Source organism: Sphaeramia orbicularis, chromosome 11 (assembly GCF_902148855.1).
Source record: "Sphaeramia orbicularis chromosome 11, fSphaOr1.1, whole genome shotgun sequence".
NCBI lineage: Eukaryota > Metazoa > Chordata > Actinopteri > Kurtiformes > Apogonidae > Sphaeramia > Sphaeramia orbicularis.
Genome location: NC_043967.1, coordinates 43,234,525 through 43,260,610, shown reverse-complemented (window position 1 = coordinate 43,260,610; position 26,086 = coordinate 43,234,525). Strand labels below are relative to the sequence as shown.

The 26,086-nt window shown below is 37.6% G+C and overlaps 1 protein-coding gene across 4 annotated transcripts in view; it reads left to right on the top strand.

Annotated features, from left to right (window-relative positions):
* Positions 1-459: 459 nt before the first annotated feature.
* The window catches only part of atp9b (ATPase phospholipid transporting 9B), a 54,418-nt gene continuing 28,791 nt past the window's right edge, over positions 460-26,086 (top strand). For 2 of the 4 annotated variants that reach the window (XM_030147458.1, XM_030147459.1), the window contains exons 1-13: positions 480-559; positions 5,318-5,491; positions 9,403-9,553; positions 10,602-10,715; positions 11,348-11,456; positions 12,152-12,210; positions 13,886-13,937; positions 16,112-16,206; positions 17,705-17,785; positions 19,449-19,524; positions 21,504-21,580; positions 24,492-24,652; positions 24,975-25,117. In XM_030147458.1, coding sequence (XP_030003318.1) covers positions 480-559; positions 5,318-5,491; positions 9,403-9,553; positions 10,602-10,715; positions 11,348-11,456; positions 12,152-12,210; positions 13,886-13,937; positions 16,112-16,206; positions 17,705-17,785; positions 19,449-19,524; positions 21,504-21,580; positions 24,492-24,652; positions 24,975-25,117 — 1,372 coding nt within the window. Of the gene's footprint in view, positions 560-998; positions 1,071-5,317; positions 5,492-9,402; positions 9,554-10,601; positions 10,716-11,347; positions 11,457-12,151; positions 12,211-13,885; positions 13,938-16,111; positions 16,207-17,704; positions 17,786-19,448; positions 19,525-21,503; positions 21,581-24,491; positions 24,653-24,974; positions 25,118-26,086 lie in introns of all 4 variants that reach the window. The other 2 variants (XM_030147460.1, XM_030147461.1) reach the window with 2 other exon arrangements.

Below are 26,086 nucleotides of genomic sequence, written 5' to 3'. Positions count from 1 at the left end.
TAGTTCCAAACTCCAAAATTTCAACAATATTCTGCCTGTTACCAAATGTTTATGTAACATTGTGTGTAATGTACATGTATAAATAGTAAGTCGAGACATAATATTGTTAAAGTTGCACTAATTTTTCAAATGAAATTTCTGTTTTTTCAGGTTATTCACATCTTTTTTGTAAAATGTAAATATTTTCATAATTTAATTGGGGTTTTTTTTTGTACTAAAACAAAATGGAAAAACTTGGATTTCTCATTATATGTAGGTTATTAAGGCATTATTTTACTGGTCTGGCCTGCTTGAGATCAAACTGGGCTAAATCTGGCCCCTGAACCAAAATGAGTTTGGCACCTCTGATCTACAGGTAACCAATCCAAACACCTCTTATTGTCATGAATTTCATAATTACGACATTCTGAACAGGCAGTGAAGGCGGCATAAATCCCAACGTTCGTTAGAGTGACGTCAGGTTGTACGGCCCAGCCAAGATGGCTGACAGCATCCCGTTAAATCCAGTGCGGAAGAACTCGAAGAGACTCCCGTATTACAACTCAGCCAGACTTTCAAGGTATGGAGGGGCTTTCTGGGCCCTTTCTTTGGTCTAGTGCTATATAAATCACCGCTTGTCAGGAATGTGTCCCCGCTGTGGCCTGGCTTTGCCCCCCCTGCTCCCTGTGTGTGTCCGTGTAGTGGTCGTGGATGTTAGCTTGTGTTGCTAGCTTCGCTGCTGTGACAACCCCTTTCTCATTTGACAGCTGCCTGCTTTGCTCCCTCCATCGTCTCAATGAAACAAACAAAAATCCCTCTATTATTTTGACCCAAGTTTACTAATTCCAATCCAGTAAAGAATGTAAACTAGCGCACGTCAGTGTACGTTAGTGACAGACGGATACTGTTGACTACTGCGCTGCTCATTCCTGCTGACATTTAATTAAAATGCACATGACAGCTTCTCTGCGTTAGCCCCGTGTTTCACATGTCATAAAAGTTTTGTTAACTTTCTCCAGACTGGACCAGGATCAGCACATAAAATCCTCAGACTCAGGAATGGACAGGAATTGAAGTAGACGTGTGATCAGGTACTTTAGAGTACAACACAGTTACTGACTTTTACACAGTGGTGGAAGAATTATTTAGACCATTAGAAATACTTACCACACCGAGAAAATACTCCACTACAAGTAAAAAATCTGCATATAGTAAATGTAAGGAAGGCTTGATGCTTTTGGATTAATAACACAGCTGCATGAAGGTGTATCTTGCATTTTTCTGCTTTAATTGTTTATTGTTGATCTCATTTTAATGATCATATTCTGTAAGATATACTATTATGTGTGTTACAATGCTACCCTGTGAGGACAATGTACCTCAATAAACTATTTCAGAGAAACAGCCATGTCAGCTTTGTAACGATGCATTTTCCAGTGAATTCAGGAGGTTTTATGAGTGTTTTGACCTCAAGGCAGTGAGGGTATACAATGATACGTACGCATATTCTCTAATACACTGAAAGACCTAATCCTTCTGTTTCTCATAAACATTTAGAAACATCACATTTGCAGATACATTGTTTTTAATAGACTGGATGGTGGATTAAAAATGTAATCTGAAATATGAGCTCAGTCAAATGTAAAGTGATAAAGAAATATACTATTTACTTCTGAGATGAAGAGATAATAAGTATAAAATTGAAATATTCTTCAGTACTTACTGTAATTATAAGTTGAAGTTTAAAGCTGACACTGTATTGACTCAGCTCTGGGTATATTTGAGTGTATCTTTATTCTAAAATTATTAGATGCTCAGCCATATGGTGTTTCTCATGCTCTAATCATTGAATTTATATTTCATTTTATTAATCCCTGTGGGGATATTATCTGACTTAATAGCGCAGGTCAAACTGCAGGGTCAGCTAAAGAGCAGTGGACCTAAAGCTGTTAGAAATTACTGATAAAGCTTTTCCAGAGCAGTGCTAGCAAACCTTTTAAGAAACAATCCCACATTTTGGTCCCACTGGGATGAAACTGGAGTTATTAGCTCATCATGTGTAGGAGTTCAATAGTAGGAAGCATCAAAACCCTCCAAGATCATCCGTTGTGGTTAGTGCTGACACATTGCCTCAAGTGCTGTGGTTGCTGAATTAGCAGCCTTAAGATTTGCAAGGGAGATCATGGTTCGTCTGCGTCGATATGACAGTAGTACAGTTTCTACAGTCGGCCTCATTGTAATGCAAGTAACATACACATTACTTAAGAAATACATAGCAAGAAATTGTTTAATGACCTAGAATTTTGCCTCTTTTGACATCCTCTGAATGCTCATTGTCACATGATTACCCACATCATTCTTTTACTTCCCATCAGCTGTATTACTGGAATGTGTTCATGCATTGTTTTTATGAGCATTTGTGATTATGTGTTAAGAGGTGAGGCACATGATTCTGTCATTCTCGGCAAACACACCCTTCTCCTAAATGAGGTCATGGGAATGAAGGTCTATGTTTTTATTCTCCACTGAGACACTTAACAGAAGTATTTCTGCAGCTCATTTCATAATAAGAGATTCATTTACAGTTTATAATGAATTAAATTGCCTGGATTAGAAAGAAAGGTGGATGTTCATTTGGCCATCCAGAATCTTTATTTGTGACATATATACATGTAAACATATTGTCAGGACTTGCAAAACAACAATTTGAGTACATTAATAACACAAGGTAAATACACATTAGTACAAAATAAACCATAAATCCCTACATTCATTAGGTCAGTAGAATACATTGGAGAAAATGTAATTGCATTAATTGCTTGTTAAATGTAGAAATCTTCCAAATGAGAAGCTTCCAGTGAGAGATGCAAAACAAAACACTCATGTCTTATAATTAGGTATGTACTGATAGTGATATTGTGGTCTAATATTGATACCTATAAAATGACAATTTGGCCGAGTCTATTCTGATGCTTTCTTTTGTTTGTTTCATTTTTTTGTCACATTTTCCCTCTTTTCTGCCAGGGGAAACGAAGAAATCTTCATTAGATAAAAAATAACTGTTTTAAAGTCTTTCAGGCCTTTATCATGCTACTTTTCAATGACAACAAACAAAACAACATCTAAACATCAGTCCCTGCTATTTGTGAAATGGCGTCTTTTAAACCAATAGCTGATGTTTTCCTGATCATCTAATCACTTTTAAATAATTTATCTATCAACTTTCATGAAGATACATCTGTCTGTAAATTATTCTGGCCTCAAAATGCTCAGACAGTCGTGAGCCACAGCCCTGCCCTGCTGAAGAAATATATCACATGATACAACGAGATATAGATGGGATAAATGGTTCTTTCATTAGCTGTATCAATGAAATGATAGCTCAATACTGACTGACCCTTACTTGAATGGGTAATAGTGCAGAATCATGCATTGGGTGTTTCACAGCATTCACTGGTTCACATGGTGCAGGCATAGATAACAGCTTGTTTTAAGACTGGCTGTGTAAGTCCTCTTAATCACTAGAGCGTTATTATCTCTCTGGCTCTTAAACTTCAGTTGAGCTGCTGCTCTCAGCTGAGGCAGAAAGTTGAGCTGCACCGGCGTCAACATGTTTTACTAATCTGAAAGCCTGTAAGGGAACTCGTGGATGGAGGATCTTAAAATCTTAATCCCAGTGATGCTAGTTTCATGCCTGTTTACATGTTCTTGTTGTTTTCCCTGTGTGACCGAGTGACAGTTCAGGCGGCTTATATTACAGAGTTGTTTCAGACTGTCCATCACCACATGAAAAGACTTCACGTGGTGCTTTTATTCATTTTTAGATGTATGAATGCAAATGAAAGTGCATGATGACAGAAAACCTGTTCAAAATGGAAAAAATAGTTAATAGTTAATCATCATCTTGTGAATGCGGTGTTCACACAACCGTTATCTGTTCACTGGTAATGTTTAAAGTAGGAAATCCCTAAATTCCTTACTGTACTTTGTATACATTTCTATGTAGTGCTTGTCTGTAATAATTTCTCAGCAAATCTTTTACATTTATTAGCATATTTCAGCAGATTTAGCTCCTGGCAGCAAACAACAATAAAACATTTGTCATCACACCTGGAGGCACTGACCTTTCTGATTCTCACAAAGAAAAATTTGGACATGATAATGAATCAGTAATAAGTATTTTATGATAGTATTTAACTCACAAAACAAATGGTTTAATCAGTTCTCACTATGTGTGAAATCACTGTTGTACATAAAGAAATGTATATACAGTCGCAGAAAATTTTTTTTAGACCATCAAAAGTTATCAAAAACAATGGTTATGCAATCAAGTACTAACTCCTGTGCGTATCATGTGACTAAAACAGACAGAAAAGAAAACATGGAAAGTCTAAAAGCACTGTTTTTGGCAGTACAATGTTATATATATTGATGTAAAAACTGAAGTGATTTTGGTTATTATCAAGAAAACCATGGAAGATAGACAGACAGACAGACAGACAGACAGACAGACAGACAGACAGACACTTTATTAATCCTGAGGGAAATTCAAGATAGAAATGGATAGCCTAGATATCAGCTCTCAAATTAACCATGAACTCTTATGAGCTATTTTTGTTGTTATCATTATATTTGTCCAAACAAATGTACCTTTAGTTGTACCAGGCATTAAAATGAAAAAGAAATTGAAGAAAACAAGGATGGTCTAATAATTTTTTCCACGACTGTAATTATAGATGCAGTGTTGTTTGTTTGTCATCTCTATGAACTTGATTAACTTTAAAATTACAGAAACATTTCATGCATGCATCATTTGTTTATAGCAGCTAAATGTGGACTGAAAGTGAAATTTTTGCTAAGTTGGATTATGTAATAGTGCATATACCCTCTATAGTTTGGACTCTTGTGTCCAAATAGTGTTGGTTTACAGAAATCTAAGTACATATAGACTTTTTCTGTAAGGCCTGAGTCTGTCTCTAATCTGGAGAGGGACTTCTCTTGAATAAGACATTATGTGCTTCCCCAGAGTGTTTCTTTAACATGTGAATGGGAGATGCACTCAAGTGACTGTGGAACAGAGCCAACTGTTCCAACTAGTTTCATTCACACTTGTTCTTTGGTCTTTTTTTTTTAAGATTTTTATCTGTCTTCAATCTTTGCACTCATCCAAGTATAAAATCCATACGTTTACAAATTTGTTCTAGCATTTTTGAGTTAAGTTCTTAGGTAGTTTATATCAGAACTGGTGAGAATGAAGAGGTTTTACATTACTGTTTGTCATTTGAAACATAAAACATCACAGTTCCTCTCATTTATTTTTACTCCTCTGTTCTCACAGATACTCCCTAGAAGATGATCCCTCTAACCTGGATGAGATGCCTCTGATGATGTCGGAGGAAGGCTTTGAGAATGATGAGAGCGACTATCAGACGCTGCCCCGGGCCAGAGTCAATCAGAGACAGAGGGGCCTCGGCTGGTTCCTTTTTGGAGGCTGGAAAGTCCTGTGCGGCAGGTATTTAAGTCTGCTACACTGCCGGTCTTCATATGTTTTTACTAATTTTGTCAGTTACCCACAAAGATCAGGAACCGACTTTTATGAGACTCCTGTTTCATTTCCCCCGTTGAGTTGTGGTTCCTCTAAAACCTTCTACAGTAAAAGTCAGTGATGTTAATATGCAACACAATAAACAAATATCCATGTTAATTAGTTAGAATTAATTGGAGTATGTTATAAATGACTAATCTTGTCAGTAGCTCAGAGTTTTATTGTATTTCTCTCTATGCAGCCGCTCTGTAAATGATGTGTAGTGTATGTATATCATCAGTAAGTATTCCTGTGATGATCAGTTTGGATTTCAAACGCACTGGTAGTTGTGCATGAAGTACAAAGAGAGGATAAGGGCATGTTTTTGGTCGAGTTCCTCGATGCGCACCATCAGTCCAAAAAGATTTTCAGGTCAAACAGAACGGTGTGGTTTATACAGCTAATAATTAATTTGACAGGTTTTGTCCTCCAACGATGCTTCTTTCTGGCAGCGTGTAGGTTTGTTCATGCCAGAACGATGGAGTGTAACATTTGTAAATAAATGTTTGTGCACAACTGCAGTGCACAGAATATAATATTACTGATAAGAATTTCATAGAATATTCAGATTTCAGAGTCATTGTGTTGTTAGTGGTGCATCCCTAGTTCAGACTGCATATTGATTGCCCCTCCCCAACCCCCACTAATGAACAAATCGGATTTTTCACAGCTGACCAGTTTGATGCTTTCCAGTAATTTTATGTGTGCTTAGTGTGGGATTATAAAAGGCAAATAATTCACTGTGAATAAGCCCTGACTGTTCAAATGGCATATTATTTGAATAGCATTCATTTGCTCAAATAATCGCTCTTATGAATCTGGCCTCACAGTGCACAGAGACAGAGAACAATGAGGCCAATACAAACAAGACTTTTTACCAAAGTTGATTTATTTAGTTTTATGTTTTGCCAACTTGCTTAAAAAGTGGAAAAGCCAAGTCGATCAGCATGACGGTATACACTGACACTCTCCCCTCTTCCCCCCAGGTGCAGGTTTAGGTCATGCTCACATCAAACTCCTGTAATTGTAATTTACTCCCACACTACACTACTGTTTGCCTTTCATGGAGATATACTAGATAAACCCCAATGTAGTCATTAGCAGGTTGATAGAAAGTCATTTACTTTTTAAAAAGTGTGGAAAAAACATTAGTCCATTTTTTTTTTCTAGAGCTTTTATAACTTAAAAAAATAAAAGATATGTAGATACAAAGGAAAGTAGTTTGTGAGTTAGAAGACAAACCAGGACACAAGGACAAATGTGTTCTTCCATACTTTATGTTTTTTTTAATTACATTTACATACAGTACTTTGCAGAAGTTTTAGGCCACAAGTAAATTTGTTCTTTTAGCAAGAGTATCGTGATATATTCTGATTTTGGAATCCATTTCCCAGTCAAGATACAACTGAAATATAGAACAGTAGTTAAAAACAAGAACTATAGGGTTATAAAAACATACTGAAGTATCCAGTATTTAGTGTGACCTTCCTTTGTACTTAACATGTCTTGAACTGTTCTCCGCAGACATGAGATTTACTGAACTAATCTTCTAGTGTTTTATGCCAGGTTTCATTCAACACAAGTCCGATGTTTCTTATTGTTTGGACTACTTCTTCTCATGGGAACAGAGATCACACTAAATACTGACCGTAGTTTATACTCTTGTATATTTTGTGTGCTGTGAACTAGGGCTGCACGACTAATCAATTTTAAATCGAAATCGGATTATTTAATTAGGACAATGTTTAAAAGAGGGTAATCGTCAAATCGAATTTTATCTCTCTCGTGTCTCTGGGCTGTGTGCCTCCAGGCTACCGTAGGCTCCTCCTCCTAACTGTGTCTCCACAGTCTTTGGTCTCCACACCAGTACAAAAATGCCGTTTGCTAAGGAGAGTGAGAAGTTCGTGGTTAAAAATAACAAGAGCAAGTCGGTTGTGTGGAATTGGTACGGCTTCAAAGTTTCTGTTGAAGACCAAACCATTCCTCACTCCAAACTCAGCCTGAAGGCGGTATCAGTCAAAAACAGCAGCACAACCACCTTATTTCAGCACCTCAAACATCATCATGACAGAGTGGGAGCAGTGCGTTGCATTGTGGGCTACACATGACAATGACATGCCTCCTGAAACGCCACCACCGGCATGAATCAAAATCGAAAATCAAGTTTTTAGAGGAAAAAATCGGGATTTCATTTTTGGCCAAAATTGTGCACAATGTGAACAATATTTCCCTCTGTTTTTTGTTGTATTTTTAATAAAGAGGCTGAGAAATTGGTGTTATACTGTTAACAACTGTGCAAAAACACCATGGTTAAGGGTGGTGTAATACTTCTGCACAGTCCTGTCCATATCGTACATCTGACTCCTAAGGTGAACGTGATGATCGCTCCCCAAATGTGTTATAACTTTATCAAAGGAATTTCCTCCTGGACAGACCTCAGATCATTCAAACTAGCACTTCTCTAAGGTTTTGTAGGAAAAAAGTCATATTTTAATTGTTCTGGACAATGTTGGAATTACGGATTTGTGTGTATTTGCTTGATTATGCAAGAAATCTCAAACTTGAAGTGTAAATACAAAACTTGGACTTTAATTTACCATTTTCAAGTGCCTGTCTTTGCTTAGTGTCACTGAATCCAAAATACCACCATGAACATACTGTGAGTTTTAGAGTTTAAAGTGCAACCTTTTACTATTACATAATAGCTCAGGCTGACAATGCAATTATGAATTAATTGTGCAGCCCTATACTTTTAAATCTGAATGCTATGCTGTAGTACAAAACTGCAACCTGAGAAAATTCTGAAGAAAATATGTATACTGCCTTAAGAAGAGAAAGAAATGATGAAAATGAAGCAAAATCATCATGGTAGAAACACAGTTACAGAACAGGGCTGTAACAGTTCTCCAAATAAATACTTTATTAATAATAATTTAATAATAAATCATTTTTGTTTTTTGACATGGGCATGAGAAATTAATAAGAAAAAAGACTCAAATTGGAATATAAGGAACATTGTATGGATCTAATTACAGGGTTCCCACGGGGTCTTAAAAAGTCTTAAAAGTCTTGAATTTACAAATCTGCATTTAATACCTTAAAAAAGTTTTTAAAAGGTATTAAATTTGATGTGGTAGGTCTTAAGTTATATTGCCATAAACTTGTTCACTGTAGTGTGTTTAAATGTGTCTGGGAAATGTCCAAGCTGCAAAGAAAGTAACGTTAGTGTACTTGGCTACACCCAGTTTATATTGAAATTAGGAACCAATAATTGCTAGCTTTGCAGCCCTCGGTGAGAAATGACTACAGAACATTCAGCCCAACTCACGTGCACCCATTAGTCATGCACATGTCATCTGAGAAAGCTGATTTTGGGATTGTTTTTTTGAAATGGGCATTAAATTCTGTTCCAAGTAGTCTTCCAAAGGTCTTAAAAGTCTTAAATTTAACTTAAAGAAACCTGTAGGAATCCTGTAATTAAGAATCCCGAGTCCAAGCTGCAGTGAACAACAATGGGTGGAAACACAAAAAAACCCAGTTCTCTTAATAGCATGTTAAGTGTCACATCATGAACAAAATTAGGCTGCAGAGGAGGTTGAAATGTGACTTGTTGCGTTAGTTTATATTGCTGATGTTTTGACTCGTTCTAGGTCTAGACAACTTTTAATTTTAAGTTAAAGAAAGTGTTGTCTGATAACAGGAAACACAACAACCTTTTACTGCCCTCATTTACAACCCATGTGAAAATGGGTCTAGAAACAACCTGGATATTCTCTAATGAAAGCCAGTACAAACTGAAAACCAGCAGACTCGCAGTGTTAATGTTGTTTGTCTTTCAGCTGCTGTGATTGCTTGGCTCATATATGTCGAAGAAAGAAGGAGCTGAAGGCCAGGACGGTTTGGCTCGGCTGCCCAGAGAAATGTGAGGAGAAATTCCCCAAAAATACCATCAAAAACCAGAAGTACAACATCGTCACCTTTGTGCCTGGGGTGAGTAGACTTCTAAACAACGAAGACATGCACTCTGCGCCAAATTAACCACATTCACATACAGTGTTTTATGGTAGTTTTGTGTGTTTACTGAGTGTGTGGTAACATTTACAAAACCCACTCTGGCAGTTCATCCTTCCAGTTAAAACATGTAAGTCTTTGTACACATTAACAGTACAGTACACTGGACCTATTCTGAGTGTTAACTGTTCTGTCTTTGTGTTAAGAGTTTACACTGTAGGGGAGATTAGTCAGGGTTAGTTATTAAAGAGCGAATGGACCCATGATTAAGAGAGCCGCCCGTTTCCCAAACCATAAAATGTCAGCTGTCTAGTTTAGACGTTGATATTCTCATCAGTGGTGAACAAAACGGCTGTTTTTATCCCTCTACTTTGAATTATTAAATACACACAAATTGAGTTTAGCAGTGTGCATTTTTCCTTAAAGGTCAGGGGGTTCATTAACTATAGAGCATCGTCCATTGATCCCATTGTCTCTGATAATCTGTGACTAGACGCTAGGCTCTCATTATTACAAACATTATTCAAAATCTGACCTTAGATGAATAGAGTACCAGGTCGTCTTGCTGATGGATTACCTATTAGCAAAGTGTCCTCTGTGAGTCACACGTGACATGTTAGTATGTGTGATTTAAGAGGTTCTGTGGTGAAATCCTCCTGAAACAATATCTGATTGAGTCCAACTAAAGCAGGGTTTAGTGACAGAATGGTTTTTAGTTCTTCACTCATTATTTTAATTATCAGGCTTGTTCTGCAAAGACATTGTACCAAGTTACCCTGCCATGTCTGTATTGTGAATGCCATTGGAAACAGAAGTTCTCAAAGTGTCAGAGTTTCCATTAGGTTAATGTAAAGTTAACAGCATTAACATGTATCTTATTCCACCTTGGAACACGTACAGTAACTCATCCGGCCTGCTTTGTTCTTGATGCATCCTCTTTGTCTTCTCGGCAGCTGTCATCGTCTTGACTCACCTTGCCGACATGTTCACTCACCTCATCGCATTCTTGTCCCCTGTCCCCTCTCAGGTTCTCTACCAGCAGTTCAAGTTCTTCCTCAATCTCTACTTTCTGGTGGTGGCCTGCTCCCAGTTTGTGCCATCGCTGAAAATTGGATATTTGTACACATACTGGGCACCACTGGTAAATGCACTTCAGCTGTTATTCTGTTTTAGTTTTATTCTTCTCTAACCCTGGATCATTTATAATAGATGTTGTTCATTTGTAACAGTAACCATTAAGAATGTTTCCTCGAGAGCAGAAATGATTAGCTGACACAGAAGTATTGTATTTTGATAACTGATTAAAGATTTAAGGTACATTTTCAAGCTATTAAAATGTAAAGATTGAATAATTTCTTTCATTTTTGTCTTTTTTAATCCAAGTATGTTGGGCTTTTAATTAGCCACATTAAAAATGACACATCTGGCCAAGGGAAACTAGAAGTGATATACTAAAAATTTTTAGTCATTTCTTCATTTATTAACAAATATTTTATTGTTTTTATCTTAAATTTGGCAGTTTATTGCTATCTTACTCTATGGCTGTTAAAAATCTGGATAGTAATAGTAAATAAAAAAAGCCCAAAGATTACTGACATATTGCAGTGTTTTCACATCGACACCTGAATCAGCTTTTTCTTTAATCACTAACATTGACAGTTACGTACATGAAGTCCATATTTTCAATGACAAGTGTTACTCAAGTTTTTTTAATCTATTGTGAAGCTTTACTGTAAACATTATATTTTATGTTTAATGAAATGTCTTTGTTAGGCTTTTGTGTTAGCTGTTACCGTAGTGCGAGAGGCTGTGGATGAAGTACGGCGCTTCCAACGTGACAAAGAGATGAACTCTCAACTCTACAGCAAACTCACAGTGCGAGGTTAGTGAGCGAAGGAAATCTATCCTCACTGCTCTTCATGACTGTGACTGTTTGCCGACATTATGATAGCTGATATTCCAGTGTACAGTTAAGCTCTCCCCATGCAATTAAGAGACGGCACTCCACTCGATCTACACTTGTAACAGAAGTCATTCTTCTCGCTGTAATAGCATTGATTTTTCTCTCTTGGTTTCTCAGGACTGTATGATCTAAGATCTGTCCCTTTGTTGAATGTGCTGTAAATCCCCATGTGTGATATCTGTGACAAAGGCTGAGGATGTAACTTTCACACCCTTTGTGTGCTCATGTGCATGTATACAGTTAAGTGCGCTGCTTTCACATGAGCCCAGGATAACGAGGGCTATAGAGGATATTGAGGCAATATAATACAAAGTGACCCTATGTGCTATTGTTTTTGTCTATGCCTCCAACCCGAGATGAAAACAGAAGGGTATTACATTATCAAGCTGGAGGTAATCAATCTGTTAAAAGGTGAGAGCAAAAGAGAAAGCAAGAGCAAAAACTGGGTTGTGGTTTAAGGAGTCAGCATCATTTTCGACGACCTGAAATCAATACTTGCATTCAAATTCATCACTATTAAAAACAAAAAAAAAAGAGTCACTGGAAATTTACTGTACTAGTGTACCGTCTGTTATATTTGTTTTGTAACTTTTTAACTGTTGTTTGTTCTTCAGGTAAAATTCAAGTGAAGAGTTCGGATATTCAAGTTGGAGATCTGATCATTGTCGAGAAGGTATTGATTTAAAGCCAGATTTACTGAAGTGGTGCAAATTCCCAAGGCTGAAGTCTAGAAAAGGTGTCTAGGTTTTGTGTACGATCTACTAACAATATGCAAAATTGTGTACACAGACATTCAATAATGACCAGGAATGCGGTTCTGAGACCAGCTCAGCTACTACCAGTACTGCTACTGCTAGTACTAGTATTACAGTTTATTGTCTGTTCATTGTTATATGTTTCTCTATGGAAACAGCAGCACAGACCTAAGGGGTGGTAACAGAAGACACAGTTAACTGGAAGTGTCAGTGCATGAATGTAACTTTGTCTTAAATAGTGGCTAAAAGACTTTCAATGTCCAACTTGTTCACAAAGTGAGCAAGGGTTTCCATTGTCACAAGGCATTAGTAAGTCTGGTCCTTATTGTTTCTTGCCAGCAACTTTGCTTAACCGCTTATTATCAGTGTAATGTCAGTTATTTTTAATGGGAGTTTGTTAAAGTCTATTTATCTGATGTTTTATTGTGATGGAATCAGAATCAGGTCATTAATGTCTTCATATACCCTTCTGTCTTTTAGGTTCTGTTTAATTACTGTTGCATTACTGCACATAAGAATAAGATCTCCATAGTTCACATTCAAAAGATGGGTCTCTTATTTCTTTAATTTGCAATTGGAATAAAAATTCAGTTCTATTTTACAAATGTATTTAGTTTGGGAAATAATGGCAAAGCTTTATGATACCTGCAAATGCAAATGCAGTTTTTGATAAGGAAGATAGTGGGTTTTCAACCTTTATTTGTTGTTCAGTTGTGAACACCAAAGCTGTCTTTTTCCCAAGTAAAAAGGGAAGTGGATGATGGACTCGGACAACATCAGGAAAGATGTGGAGCTGTGTGATCAGAAGTGCTAATAAGGTATAAATGGATGTGTTAGTTTGGTGAAGATATTGATAAGAGATAAAGAAAAAACTGACTAAGTTTGTATAGAAGCTGCTGTTTAAATGTTCAGAAACCTTGCGCTGTCTGGTAGAACTTTAAGGTTGTATACCACAGGTGTCAAACTCCGGTCCTTGAGGGCCGGTATCCTGCATGTTTTAGATGTTTCCCTCTTCCAGCACACCTGACGGTTGTTATCAGGCTTCTGCAGAGTTGGATGATAGGCTCATCATTTGAATCAGGTGTGTTGGAAGAGGGAAACATCTAAAACATGCAAGATACCGGCCCTCGAGGATCTGAGTTTGACACCCCTGTTGTATACCCTGTGCAGTCTATTTAACGCCATTTCACCTAAGGAAGAAATGCAGGTATTGTATTGTATAACTATTAAGTAAGTAGGTACCTTTGACTAGATGGACTAACTCAACAGGATTTAAAATTTCCGTGCATTTTGTTAATCTCAATTATGTGGCTGGTGTGTCTCTGAAACTGATAAGGTAGTTCTGATACTATAAAACTCCTACTCGCTGTTCAGGTTGTGCTCTAGTGTTTCAGTCCAGCTGACATGAAATGCTGCTGCTGTAGAGTGGACAAGTTGAATTTCCAACGCTGTATTTTAGGCTGACTTTAAAACAGTTTCTCCTTCACCCTCTGGTCAAGGTATTGACCTTGTTTAATTATTCAGGAAGATTCAGAGAGCTTTTGCCACAGTGTTCAATAACACATCTCTATGAACACTTTTGTCTTTTTGTAGAACCAGAGGATTCCTGCAGACATGATATTCCTGAGAACATCGGAGAAAAATGGTGAGCAGCCAAGGTGTTTATGTAACGGTGTTAATGTGAAGCTGGAGAATGATAAAAACAAGTACGCAGGAGGTTTTAAAGGGGAGAAAAAGCAATATAAGAAACATTAGTGAATAATTCAGCCGATGTACGAGGCCCATTAAAACACACTATGGAAAAAGGACTGTACAGTTGAACTTTGTTTGCCCTTAGATTCTTTAACAAATTGTGTCAAGATCATTTGAGTGAGAAATGTGACTGTTTCCCCACATTTCTAGTCCTTCGACTTTATCCAACCACAGCAGCCTGTGATTCATATGATTTATGTCACATTCTTCCCGTGACTGATGATGCAAATTCCAATTAATCGATGAGCTGCGTCAGATCCTGGCTGTTTTCTAAGGGGCATCGGGAGGAAATGTTCTGAGGACATCATTTCCATCAATCTCCAATGTGCCAATATACTTGACAGGGAGTTGTTGATGTCTTTATGCCTCTAAAACACACACACACATACATAAACACATCTTTCACACACACATTCTCATGCACTTTGTCTTCCACATACTGGTACACACAAGCACACACCCAAGCGTTGTTATGTGAGGAACTGAACTGCCATTGGAGCGGAAGGAGAACATGAATCATCCTCCTTGTGTTAATGTTTTCCATCATACTTAACCCTCCAGGGATGGTTTATAGCTGCCCTTTACCCTCTCTGTCAAATAGTTTGTCTCATCCATTAGTTTCATATGTAATATTACCTCAGATCAATACAGGTCACGACTGCTGAACGTTAAGTGTTCACAACAGCCATGGACGCTTTGCCTTTTGCTAACTCAACTGTATTAATGTACTGCGCTGTTAGTGATACTATTATTGTATCAGTTATTGTATATTTCCGCAGATAATGTCTTGCACATGTTATATCCTGTAATGGCCCTCTTAAGCTGTAGAGACACACCAGAAGTACAAATCCTGCTTTTTGTTGACAACAGCCTAAATTGAAGTCAGATACAAGCTATTATCAGTATTTAAAGATGTTTGTTAAGCTTAAGATTAATTTGCTTTATTATCCCTGTGGGCAGTTTCAGTCCCTGCATCTTTCCCATCCTAATACACACACACACACACACACACACACACACACACACACAGTAGCATTAGCACTAGCATTAGCACATAACACATATTAGGAGCAGTGAGCTGTCATTGAAGATGCTTGGAGACCAACTCCATATCTTCATCAATACAGTGGTCTTGTGCATTGAGAGGAGAATGTAAAGTTGTTGAAATATGTATAAAATAATTCCACATCATCTTAAATTTATGATGCAATCATACAAAATGTGGTCTTAGATAAGTTTGTTCATGGGAAAAAGCATAAAATTGGAAAAAATGTTAATGTGCTGTATGTCCAGGAAAGTTATGTCAGCATTCATAGGGATTATTTGGTCTAAGTTTTATTGGTTTTATTTGGTCATATTAATAGTTAAATATTAGCTTATATATAAGGGGGCTTTATGTAGATACACTACAAACAAAAAATTAAGGATATTTAAAATTTTTGGGCTATTTTTTTCAGTTGGGATTCTTGCATAGCCCTTTTTACTTTTTTGTGTGTGAAATAAATTGAAACACATTTTTTAATGACCAGACATAGTTTTATTTACAAATGGCAAAAATGACAAAAAAAAAGACAAAAAAATAATTAAATATCCTTAACTTTTTGTTTGTAGTGTATGTTGCGGTGAATACAAGCCCTGTGCTGCGGCAACACATGCCGGTTCGATGACATTTCTTCACCTGGTGAAGCACATAGGCTTAAAAAATAGCAGTAACATTAAAACTTTGCATTCAAAACAAGGCAAGAAATAAATAAAAATCCAAGAGATAGTAAATCTAAGATTTTATGACATTGTGCTGCACTGTCTCTGTGGCACAGTCTTGTACTGTCAATGAGATCAACACTCAGTATGGAAAATACAGTATCTGAGCAGTAAATCAGTATCTTAAGCATCAATACAAGCATCATAAATTCATGTCTTCATGTATGTAAATCTAAGGGGAAATATAAAGAAAATATAGGAAGGTCGAGATAGAAATTCCAGTCGCATGAAGGTATAAGAATGAAAAGTTGTATACAGAACATAACCAAAATGTACCACTTTTCTTTTCTTCTTTTTTTTTTGCAGGAGCATGTTTTATCAGGACAGATCAGCTGGATGGAGAAACAGACTGGAAACTGAAAGTGGCTGTTGGCTGCACACAAAGACTCCCTGCAGTAGGGGTATGGATACAGTACAATCAGTTTCTTTTACTTTCCTTTAGTCCTGGCAGTGGGTGCTGTAAATAAGTAAAAGGGTGTCTTCTTATCACTAAAAGCATTTCTTATCAATTGAAGTTGTCTGTTCTGTGATGGAAACCCAATCACTGGTGACAGACAGGAGGAACAGTCTCGACCTGACAGCAGCTTCCTTTTAACTGGAGGTGATATTCGACACGTTAGATTTAAATTGAGTCCATGTTTTTTTTCTCCTTTTTTTTTTTTGTTACCACTTATGTGATCAGAGAATTAAAGTTTTAGCAAGTCACTGACCTGTGGCATCCATATTGGGTTTCAAGAGGCCTGAAGATGGAAAATGTTGTTTTTAGTTCAGCCTGTTCTTAAACATGTTATCCCTGAATGTGGATTCACCATACATGATAAAGAATTGATAGCCTGTTGGTGTATTTGTTCCCTTGAAGCCTTAAGCTGTCAGCAACACCGAAGTAGAATAATCCTCAGATCAGGGGCACTTAATATATTAGATAGGAATTCATATTTAATGCTTACATTGCTTTTTTGACATAGGTATAAGGTCCTTAACTTTGAGCATTCACATCTAATGTGTTAGTTATGTTTTAGGTAAATTTTAACATCTATCATTATTTCTAATCTAATCTAAAATCCAGTAATCTGAGCATTAGGCCCTTAAATGTCCTGAATATGATTTAAATTAGGTTATGAAAGTAATGCTACTGTTAAGAAATACAGTAAGTTGTAGGAAAATTGCACTGTTGCCCTGTAACAAAACCACAAAATAAAACCAATGTGGAATCAATAACAGCTGATGGAAACTGTGCAGAATTTATAAGAACACACTCGGCTAACATGCGATTTTTGGTGTTTTACCCTTAATGCATGAAAGTTTTAATGTACTATCTTAATGATCCTAAAAGGTCTTGAATTTAATTTGGTAAAACCTGTGCAAATTTTCCTTGAATTAGAGTTTTGTTGTGGTGGTTATGTTTGTTAACTCTACTTATTCCTCCAAATACGAAAGGTTTCCAGCCATTGATTTTTTTTTTATTTGCCTTCCCTTTTCTTATTCCTCTGACCATGTCCTCTACAGGAGTTTGACTACTTTTGGCTTGAATAATTTAATAATTAAAATCGGTTTTGTTCAAATTTTTATTACTGGGTCTTATTTGAGTGTTTATTTCTTTTATTCCTTGTTTATTTTCTGTACTGACCTGTATTTTTCTACCTACTTTTTTATCTATTAAAAAAAATATAGTTATTGCACTCTTAAACTTTAATGGTAAACAGACAATTTTAAGGACACCACATTAATACAGCAGTAAAATGATGTGATAAAAAGTGTGAAAATAATGCACACACCCAGTCAAAATGTGTTTTTTGTCCTTGCAAGATTTATAGCTGTAAGTTGAGAGTAAATGTGATGTACTTAAAATACATTTGAAGAACATTGTTTTCCTTTGTCTCTCATCTCTCTTCATCTCAGGACCTTTTCTCCATCAGCGCCTACGTCTACGCTCAGAGGCCTCAGCTGGACATCCACAGTTTCGAGGGAAACTTCACAAGGGTACAGTAGCTCAGTGACACATTTATCGCCTGTAAGACAAATCTTAAACACATGCAGATTTTTTCTCTATAGAAACCAGACTGACATGGAAGATGTGTATCTCTGCAATGTGTTGACAAGTGGCAACAATGAGGTCTTGTGTTTCTATTTGGACCTGTTGTTATCTCCAGCAGGCATTCCTCTTACATCACAGGCAGGTCCTCCTAGCTCCAGCTCCATCCATCCCATCTTACTTGTTGCTCAGTGATTTTTTTTTTTTTTTTTTTTTTTTATTAATAGCAGATTAGCGCAGCCCCCACAGAGAGGAGAGCTCCAGTACAAAGGGAGGCTTTGTGGTCCGTCTTCACTCTTGGCCACACACCAGGCTTAGTGAGCGAGCACTTCCTCTGCTCATTCATCCTCCGCGGCCTTCCTTTGCATAGCGTGTGCTTTTAGTCTGAGCAGGATGGGAAAAAAATGGGTTCCCACAGATCCGCAGCAAATGAACTTACCTATTTATGAGGCTTTCTTTTTTTTTTTTTTTCTTGAGACGGATATGGTGGTGTTGTTTCTGTGGTCTTTATTGAGACTCTGCAGTTATGAAAACCAGAGTATGATGCCAATGTCAGCGCGGTCAAGCATTCTGCAACCTGCCATTTATTTTTCATGCACCTCTTCCCATGTTTGAGTGGATTGACAGGATGTGGGTGCTTAGGTATCATAATTATCATATCAGGCAGGCAATTTGAGCCGAAACTGGAGCCTTGCCTCTGCACTCCTGACTCAAGCCATTTTCAGGATTCGTCTTTATTTAAGAGAGCCGAGTAAAGGGGGGGAGGGTGAAACAAGAGGCCCTCTAGGGGCTTATTTATCACTGAAATCTCATCTATGTGCACACTCTATACTGTTTTTTAAAAGGAGCCTCTATCGCCATGCCAAATCTAGTGAAGGTATTGATAAAGGAACCACTGTATTGCTACAGTCCGCACTACTGTGTCAGGTGCTTGTGAAAATTAATGGCACAGCTGAGCCTGGCTGTTCTGGTCTGGCTCTACGCACTCTCAGCTGAACTCACTTCACTTCAGCTGATGTTTTTATTTTTCTAGGAAAATTGTTTTGACTTCACAAAGCCTTTTGTCCAAAATGGTGAATGAATGATTAACTTGGTTTTCAATGTAACCTCTGTTGGAATAGATATACTCTGAAACTGAGAACAGCACTTACAGACTTTTATATCTTAATCTTAAACTCTTATCTCTTTAGAAGATGAATGAAGTGAGAGTCTTAACTCAGCTTCAGCTTCAGTAACCTGAATTTAGTTGGGAATTTTTAAAATCCTTTTTAACTGCCCAAGTCATATTTCACCAGCAAAATGTATTACTTTGTGAACTTGCTTTGTTTTTGCTTTTTTTGCTTATCTCCTCTGAGGCTACTAAGCAGTACTAATTAAGTTGGCTAATTGCAGAAATAAATTCACAACTTGTATGCATTTCTTAGTCTCCTCTGGCAGTTGAAAGTGTTCTTACTCCTCAATTTTTTTTTGTCTGATTTATGCATGCTTATAAATTAGATAAGATCACTTATTGTATTATTACTTAGTTGTGTTGTTTTGTGGCTTAGACATGGGCTTAGATATGATACACTCATTTTATTTTTATGTTTATTTCTCTTTTTTCTTCTGTAGGAGGATGCTGACCCGCAGATCCATGAGAGTCTGAGTATTGAAAACACTCTATGGGCCAGCACTGTGGTTGCATCTGGTAAGTGAATGTCACTGAGGTCATTCTAAATACTGGCTTAATTCATGTAGAGTTTTATCAATGTCCACTGCCATATGTTGAGGTGTCTCTGTGAAATGTGTGTGTACTTATATTGCCAAAAGTGTCTAGTACAAGAGGTCCAGGCTAGACTTGTAATTATCAGCTTGCTTTTGTTTCCACAGTGGCCAGCAGGATTTGAAACTGTCTACTAAAGTTATTTTCGCTATTGTTCCATTAGCACCTTCACTTGTCTGAAATGAAGAGACTCATGACTTTAATTTTCCAAAGAGTATAACAATAATTCTTCTGTAAAAAGGCATAAGATGAAGGTATGCTTTTCCTGGTATGATTTTTTTCTTTAGTCTGGACAAATTAGATCATGACCTTGATCATATAGTTGAAGCTCAATCACAGACATTCTGTTATTTTACATCACTGAGAAGACAAAGGGGTAGTGGCCACTCAAAAACACCCTTATAAAAATTAGATGGCTTCACTTTTAATTACATATTGTACGAGTTATTCAGTTGGTGCAATAGAAAACAATAGTAACAGGAAGGTCAGAATCATCTTTATAACCAAGGACATAAACACAGACAAGGAATTCTTTATCGTTAGATGTTGTTGCTAGTAAATTCTAACCATAAGATAAAATAAAACAAGTAAGATGAGTAAAATAAGAAAAAAATAAACTCTATATACATAAAGGCACACTATCAACTTCTGTACAGTTATAGTGGAAATGTTTGTGTGTAGCAGTAGATTAAAAGTTCAAATATAACAGTAAGTACATTTATATTTAATTATCTTTCTCTAACATATATAACAATAAAAGCTGTAAAAGTGCCACTGTTTTGCTCAGCATGACTTCATAATTCCCAGACTACATACAAATATCTAAATTATACTGAATTTCTCACATATTAAAGTTACAGTGTAATGTATTGAAACGACCCATCTCCAAAGTGTTGAAGAACTTTGAGAAAACCCACAGCTGAAGTAATCCTCCCTCCCTCCATCTAAACCAATCCCCACAGAAACGGTTGTGTCAGTTGAGAGTGTTGGTGACGCTCCCAGCGATGGCCACACATTGATTTGCGGTGTTGCCACCCCCCACCACCCCCCTTGCCCTGACCTTGATCAGAAGAACAAACATACACACACACAAAAAGCCTAAGACCCAGAGCTGTTACATCATCTCTGCTTGGGAATGTCATTGTACCCTCAAAGCTTTCGTTTTTGACAGGCACTTCGCTTCTACAGTGGCATTCTGGGCACTTGAACTGGCCCCGGTCGCCGTGTATTCACTCTGTTGCGGGCCCCAGTCCAGCTGTGACAAGAGAATTAGTTGCTGGCATATTCAGATTGAAGCCCCTCTACATGCTGAGCCACAGACCATTTGTCACACTTTTCAATATTTCTGAAGTTAGGAGTCAACGACGGCAATTCATCACCTTTCTCCTCAGGTCCTGCAACCCCTGCTCCCTTCCCCTCTGTCTCCCAGCACTTTCGTTTCCTCGTTTTTAACTTTCTTGCCATTTTTATAGTTTGGGGATTTCAGGGGCTGTATTTAGGTTTATTAGTGCCTTTGCTCTCCCATTAAGCTCATCTAATATTAATGACTCATTAATCCTCTGTAATAAGGCCACCGTAATGAATTGGCAAATAAAGATGGCAGCATATTGATCGGGTTTTATGAGCTTCTATAGGGTGGCTGAAGGCTCTGAGAGTCTAAACGTATTAAACTCCTGTCTGTTGGGTTGAGTGGCAATGAGACAAAACTGCCTCAGCTCAGCCTTATTGTGTTTCCTCTCATGCAGTTCATCTTACTTGACCAAGATTAGTGTGCATGTATATTTGTGTGTGTGTGTGTGTGTGTGTGTGTGTGTGTGTGTGAGAGAGAGAGAGAGAGAGAGAGATGGTGGGGGTGGGGTGCAGTTAATGAGCAGCATTACTTTTCTTGTCTCTCTCCTTGGCAGGCACAGTGATAGGGGTGGTGATCTACACGGGCAAAGAGACCAGAAGCGTATTGAACACGTCCTACGCCAAAAACAAGGTGAATACATGGGTCAGGTTTTTCATTTCTTCACATCTCGACAAGAATCTCCGACTTAATTTAGCAAAAGAGTTAGTAGAAAAAAATGAATGCAGCTTTTCCACAGGTCCTTAAGATATCTAAAATCCAGTCGACTCAACTATCGGCCTTACACTGTCTTAAAATGCTTTTAATATGATTCGTATATGTCTGGAAAATTGATTGGATTTAGGAATTAAAGTTACTTTGATTACTTCTATTGTAATTATCTTCAGTTTCACTCTCAACTGTTTTCATCATCCTGAAATAAGACATAGGTGAACAAGTGGAAAAAGACAAGACTTGTTACATTATATAGAAGTGGCAGATTTCACAATGATTTTTGACAAAGGTTTAAATCAAACAAAACCAAGCAGCTGATGTGAAATCACTTTGAAATGACATATGTAATCGTGTTAAATTTAACTCATGGAAACCTGCAAAGACTGTGTAAAAATTTTAACATATTTCTTTCTTCACATATTTTCTAAAGCGTGAACAAATGTAAACCCTGAAGGATCGAAGGTAATGCCACTTTAAATGACTTCTTAAAGCTGCGGCGGCCAAAACGCTTCACAAAGTAACATCTGTTCCAAGTTACCCTCATGCCATCTTTTCCCCCTGCCTCTAATCACTAATCAATCACTATGGCGAGGTGGTTTTTTTAACCTTGACTTTCTAGATAAAGTTAGACCTGTCAATGTAAAAGGTCAGCGCTCGTTGCTAATTAACCAAAAGGGAAATTAACTAACTGAGGATTTAAATGACATTTTCAGCAGAAAGTTAATCCCACTGAATCCCCATTGAGCGCTTTGGTCCCCAGATTGAGGAGATTAATGAAAATTTGATTGTGAATGTAAGATTTTACCTGAAAGATGGTGGGGCCAGATATACACGGGTCAGCTGATAGAGGCAGGCATCAGCAAGATTTCAGGGGAGTGTTTTTGGCTACATTGCATCTACTGCGCAATGACTTTTAACACACAAAGTTATCACCTACAACTGTCTGCTCTTATAAAACACTCCGTGGCACTACACAGTCCCTCTCTACTGCAGCACAGTTTTGACACCAGTGTCTTTTATTAAGAACGCTGATGTGGCCGGTCGAACGGCGGGGGCCAGTGTTTTGTGTAAGCTCGACAGCTGAGAGGAATTCAATATTTCAAGGAGATGATGTCAGAAGTGCCAATATGGAGACTGGAGATTGTGGGAGAAAGTCGATACAGTGCGGCTAAAGTCGCAAGAACGTTTTGGCCTCATATAATCTGTTGTGACACTGTCCAGGACAATGCCAGCAGTTGATCAGTCTGACAGCGCGTCAGACATAGATTCACTCTTTGTTTCAGAATTGTTAGACAGACCTCTGTTGGAGTAAAGGGATAGAACAATGTCATTTGACAAGAGGCCGTTTCTCAGTAAAGATTGTTTCTTTGAAGTACATATCCACATTTCACCACTCCTCTCTCTTCGGAAATCCTTCAAACACTCTGACAAACTGCAAACTTAGTTGTTTACTAAGACCTTACAAGTCAATTCCACTTAATTTTCTTGACTTCCCTCATTTGCTTTTACCACATGAACTTAACGATATTTTTCTTACTGACCAAAGTCCTGATATTCTTTGTTTTTTGTGTTGATGAATATTCATGTCCCGGGGCGGCAATTCTTTATCAGATTTCACACACATGCAAAAATACAAACCACACAGGCAGATCGAATCATTCCTTTCACTTTTAATGGCTTGGAGATGAATAGAGTAAAATATGCACTTTTATTCATTGATAGCATCTTTAGGTTGAGGTAATTGAGTCCTTTTTCCCTCCTTGACTGAATGAATAATGACTTCATCTGATCCCTGGCAAGGCTTGGAAAATTTAGACTAGCCATTGTTCAGGCAGAAGGGGATCCTTTGCTTTTCAGGCATGCACTGTGCTCTCTGTCTTAATTTTTCTTCATTTTAATCCACCCAAACCCCCTATTTTTCTCAATAGCTCAACCATGAACCATGTAGTGAGGCAGTGGGGTGGGGAGATACCCACCCTGTCACTCCCTCTTACCCTTCTCTACTCCACACTCTGCTACTGGGAGTTTAACAGCAACTGATAAATCAGTCACACTGGTCTCTCAGCTCTCCCAGTCCTCTTGGGAATGAACTTGGTGGGGGTTTAGGCACTGGAGGAATTTTCCTGCTTTTTATATGTGCTTGCCCCCTCCCCTCCTTTTCAGACAAGTTCCTTTATTTGAGGGAGGAGGGATGTTATGTTCTGCTGTTTTTGTAAGCGTGGTGCGTCAGATGAAAGCCCTCTGTGTACAGGGCTTTGCTGTGAGCGCTGCCAGAAAGGGGAAGGGCGCTTCTTTATTTGACATCTTTTTCCCACATGCTCCATTGGCTGGAAGATACACTCGAAAAATAAAAGACAACTCTGACCCTTTTTTTGTCTTTTTTTCCAGAGAACCATCTCAATATGGGAACTTTCTCTATTTTTGAGGCCTTTTGACCTCCTGATGCATTCAAGGACAAAACTTCAGCCCGACAATAATGCAGTTTGTGTTTTACCACAAAAAAGTCCCACCAATAAACGTATTTATGTCATACGCACGGTTTGCATGATAAAAGCCTGCAGCTAAGAATGTTTTTCATTGGCTTTGTTTTTCTCTCCGTGTACCATATTGTAAGCATTTTGAACAGATGGGAAAGAAATAATGAGTCTTTTCCAGTTTAAGTTTTCAGAAAGGGAGGAAGATATTCGATCTTTAGTCTGTACTTAATATCACTAATTTATAAATTATCTGATTCCAGTTTAAGGATAACATAACTATCCTGCAGCTACACAGTGTAGAACAGATCATAATAATGTTGTTGTTCTTATTACTTTTTTTTTTTGGCCTATAGGTCGGACTTCTGGATCTGGAGCTGAACCGCCTTACCAAAGCCCTGTTCCTTGCCCAGGTGGTCCTGTCTGTTGTCATGGTAGCACTGCAGGGGTTTGTGGGTCCTTGGTTCCGCAACCTTTTCCGATTTGTTGTGCTTTTCTCTTACATCATCCCCATCAGGTACTTCATTGTGCTCTGTGGTTCTTAATCCTTTAAAATGATGGTATTGTTTTTCATTTTGTTATTGAGACCTCAAAGCATGTGGTCTTGAAGTACAAAAAAATCATACGTGGAGAAAAAAAATCTCTAAGGGTTTTTACTGAAGATGATTTAAAATCTGCTTTGAAAGCAAAGTCACCCTTCTGCTTTGTTTTAAGTCTTTAGAATATTAAGTACAAAGACATTTTTCATAAGAATACCAGGTCTTCATTTCAATATCTGCTTCCTTTTTACTATTATTTTATCTGTGGTGGATTACAGTTTTGTTTTTCCCCATGTGTAGTTTGCGTGTGAATCTGGACATGGGAAAGTCAGCTTATGGCTGGATGATAATGAAAGATGAGAATATTCCTGGCACTGTTGTGAGAACCAGTACCATCCCAGAAGAACTTGGTCGGCTAGTCTACCTGCTGACAGACAAGACAGGTAAGACTCAAGGAGACTAGAAAAGATGAAAACAGGCCAATGAAAATACAAAGGTTCCCACGACAAAACAAGACTTTTTCCAACTATTTGCTTGTTTTATAACATAACAAAATGACTTATGAACCATGTAATGTGTAGGCACAGTCAAATATGTATAGTGTTGCGGATGGCTTTATGGTCAATGTTTCTCTTTAAACAGTAAAAACTTTTTCAGGTGCCACCATTTTCAGGAGATACATTTTTTAACTTATACCAATCATTAATGTAGATCAAAGTATAATAAAAGTGTTCTAGAGTTTGGTAAAGACAAACAGCAAACACTTAACACCAAATTCTCAAGTTACATCCACCTGCCCAATAACTAAAAAAAGGTAAAATGCTTCCTTCAGCCCAGGACTCACATATTCATCATTGCCATGTAAGGCATTATTGAATGGACATGTGTGAACAATTGGTTGAGGTCTATTAGCAGAAATGGAATGTACTGCTCAGAAGTTTGTTTTCATTCAAGTATACTTGTAGTTACTTGTAACTATGAACTGTTGTGGGTTTTTTTTTTTTTAGGTTAGAATTACACTTTTATTTCCTCATGGGCAGCTCTTCATGTTCTGCCACCATTTTTTTGCAGTAACCCAGAGCAGACAAACTAACAATGTTCCTAGAAAGGATATTTCAGATTCTCACGACAGTCACCACAGGTATTCTTCCATACAAAGAACAGCCCCATCACCACAAGATGGCACTGAATTATACGCACTAGTCCTGTAATAGTATATTATTATGTAAATTTGATGAGTTTATTGCAATATAACATGCAATAGGAAAGAAGCAAAAGGCAGCAATTTTAGATTTCAGGCCTCATCCAACATCTTTCATTTCATTATAACAGCCTGCTTGTTTAATAAATAGCTGCTCTTTACTAATGCTGGACATTGTGTCAGAGTGATGAACTCCTGGGTTGGACCTAAC